General features: G+C 31.4%; 2 protein-coding genes and 1 long non-coding RNA gene across 20 annotated transcripts in view; 2 read left to right on the top strand and 1 right to left on the bottom strand.

Moving 5' to 3' along the window:
* The window catches only part of LOC122577430, a 3,704-nt gene extending 2,375 nt beyond the window's left edge, over nt 1-1,329 (top strand). The window contains exon 2 of the mRNA XM_043748731.1: nt 5-1,329. Coding sequence (XP_043604666.1) covers nt 5-756 — 752 coding nt within the window. The 3' untranslated portion in view covers nt 757-1,329. The remainder of the gene's footprint in view (nt 1-4) is intronic.
* The window catches only part of LOC122577449, a 37,661-nt gene extending 35,361 nt beyond the window's left edge, over nt 1-2,300 (bottom strand). The window contains exons 1-4 of the long non-coding RNA XR_006320311.1: nt 1,924-2,300; nt 1,745-1,783; nt 1,531-1,617; nt 1,282-1,363 (exon numbers count right to left, since the gene is read on the bottom strand). This is a non-coding gene — a long non-coding RNA (uncharacterized LOC122577449). The remainder of the gene's footprint in view (nt 1-1,281; nt 1,364-1,530; nt 1,618-1,744; nt 1,784-1,923) is intronic.
* LOC122577441 overlaps nt 1-2,306 on the top strand; it is a 266,783-nt gene that overhangs the window by 263,033 nt on the left and 1,444 nt on the right. The window lies entirely within an intron of this gene.

The following is a 2,306-nucleotide window of genomic DNA, read 5'->3' as shown; positions in this document are numbered from 1 at the left end:
AAAAGTATAGCTATTCCTATACCGAAAACAGAATCTGTAAGCAGAAAAGTTTGTAATAAAAATTCAAAGAATAATTCCAAATCTACTGAAAATATTCTTAAACGTCCCATACAAATAAATAATAATTTAAATATAATAAGCACTTCCAATGAAAATATTCATCCTGAAAAGGTAGAGAATAATCAACAGGTTGTGAATAAAGTAAATAAAGAAGAAAAAAGGGTAACCGAGGAAAAGAATTCTAAACATTTTCAAGTTCAAAAAACCCAAGTTGAACGTGCTCAAAGAAATCAAGAAGAAGAAAATAGGGAATCATCAGTCGAAGATTTATATAAAAACTTAAATAAACACGCCAGCCATTGGATTACAATTGGATTAAAAATATTCTATTGGTTATTACATCTAGTATTTAACCTAGATAGCATAAATGCTGATCTTGTAACTCCTCTTGGAAAATATAGATGGTATTATACTATACTACATTCAAAATATTTATGGGTTAATATAGCTATGACATTTTCAAAATTTAGTATTTTGAATGCTATTAGCAAGCGATTAAATAATTGGCTCAGTGATAGTAAACTTGCGTCTTGGCGCAAAATAAAAACTAAAATGAAGAAAAAGAAGAAAATAGTAATCGGATACATGGTAGTCTTGAAACCAATATCACAAAGTATAGCAGCTCGCAAAGGAAACGAATGTGTACTCCCCGCACGAATTAAACCTTGGGCACTTGACCAGAGATCCCACTGGTGAAGTAATAATCGAAGAGAAAATGGAATCAACATATACAGAATATCTCGGAGATATGTTTGACAAAATCAACACTGTGCAGCAAACAGCAAGAGAAAACTCGATAACGTCCAATTTAAAGCCAGAAGAGTATTACTACAGACGAATCAACCCGCAAAATTCCAAAGTAGGAGATCTAGTATATCCAATAAGGGAACCTAGTAAAGGAAAATTTCCTAATCAATCTACAGGACTGCATAAAGTGTTAGAAATTTTGCAAAATCAAAACGTCAAGATCAAAGTGAATGAGATTCTGCGAACAGTGCACTTGGACAAGTAAAACTAGCGCATAATCGAAATAACAATATACTAAACAATTTCAAGGCAACACAGTGCAGTAGTGTGTAGTGTAGCATTGCTTGTCGAATAACGCAGATAGTGGGAAACCTAAAAAGAAAAAGAAAAATTATTGTGCACATCCTAACCACTATTTAAACATAAAAGGTGTTAATCTAATAAAATAATTAAAGCAGTGAAAGTGAAAGTTACCTTGTGAAGAATTAATCATCATAGAAGGAAGTGTACGTACAAAGACAGGTTATGGACCCATTCCGTAGAACATAACTGTCAGCTGGAATGGATAGATAAACTAACTTCAATTGCCTCGAGATATATGTATATAAAAGAAAATAATATTATTAAAAATCTACGATAATATTACTATTAAACTAAAAGAAGCAAGAATACCGGTCAATAATGGATGCCCTACATTTACAATGTCAAGTTAACAAGACTTACGGTTGCCCAGTGGAAAATTTTGAGACCACTCTACTCACAGGTACAAGAATACCGAAGGCAATAACTACTGAGGTAAACCATCAAAACCTAAAAAGGGGAGAATGTTGTAAAGAAATTGATAAAAGTAAAGAAGTTTATTACTCACATCAAAGGGTATACGCAGAAGACAACACAGTTATAAGGAACTTACTACCAAATTTAAGCAAATACTTACGGAGTACTGAAGCAGATATTACCAATGACCAACAGAAAACTGAAAAACCGAGAAAAATTAGTGACATTATAATAAAATAACTCGATGTTAACGAAGTGGTTTTAGCAAATAAGAAAAGGACAGAATATTTTACTATGCGAATACTTACAAATATGACATTTTCATTTATATATACTTACAGTTTTAGGATAAGTAAAGGTAGTTATAATAAGCATTGACAATGTAACGAAGAATTAGATGATACTAACACGCGCCGTGTAACGATTCCAAGCGAGCGACACAGCGTTGAAGGATAGAATTGTAGAAATTATAAACAATAATGATTTCTTATCAATAATGTATAGATTAGCTCCAAAATTATAGGTAAAACCGACAAGCACAAGCACAAGGCAACGACAACTTTATAAGAAAGAAACAGAAATAGCTAATAGTTTAAAAATAAGTTAAAATTTAATTAAGGTAAGTCAATCAAGTACCAATGACAGACATAATTAAAATAAAAGATTGTTATATTATACTAAGCTATTATAGTACTATCGTATTAAGTTTGGTATAAACAGAT

The sequence above is a fragment of the Bombus pyrosoma genome, unplaced genomic scaffold, assembly GCF_014825855.1.
Source record: "Bombus pyrosoma isolate SC7728 unplaced genomic scaffold, ASM1482585v1 HiC_scaffold_4710, whole genome shotgun sequence".
Classification (NCBI taxonomy): Eukaryota; Metazoa; Arthropoda; class Insecta; order Hymenoptera; family Apidae; genus Bombus; species Bombus pyrosoma.
This window is presented reverse-complemented; position numbering and strand designations above follow the sequence as displayed.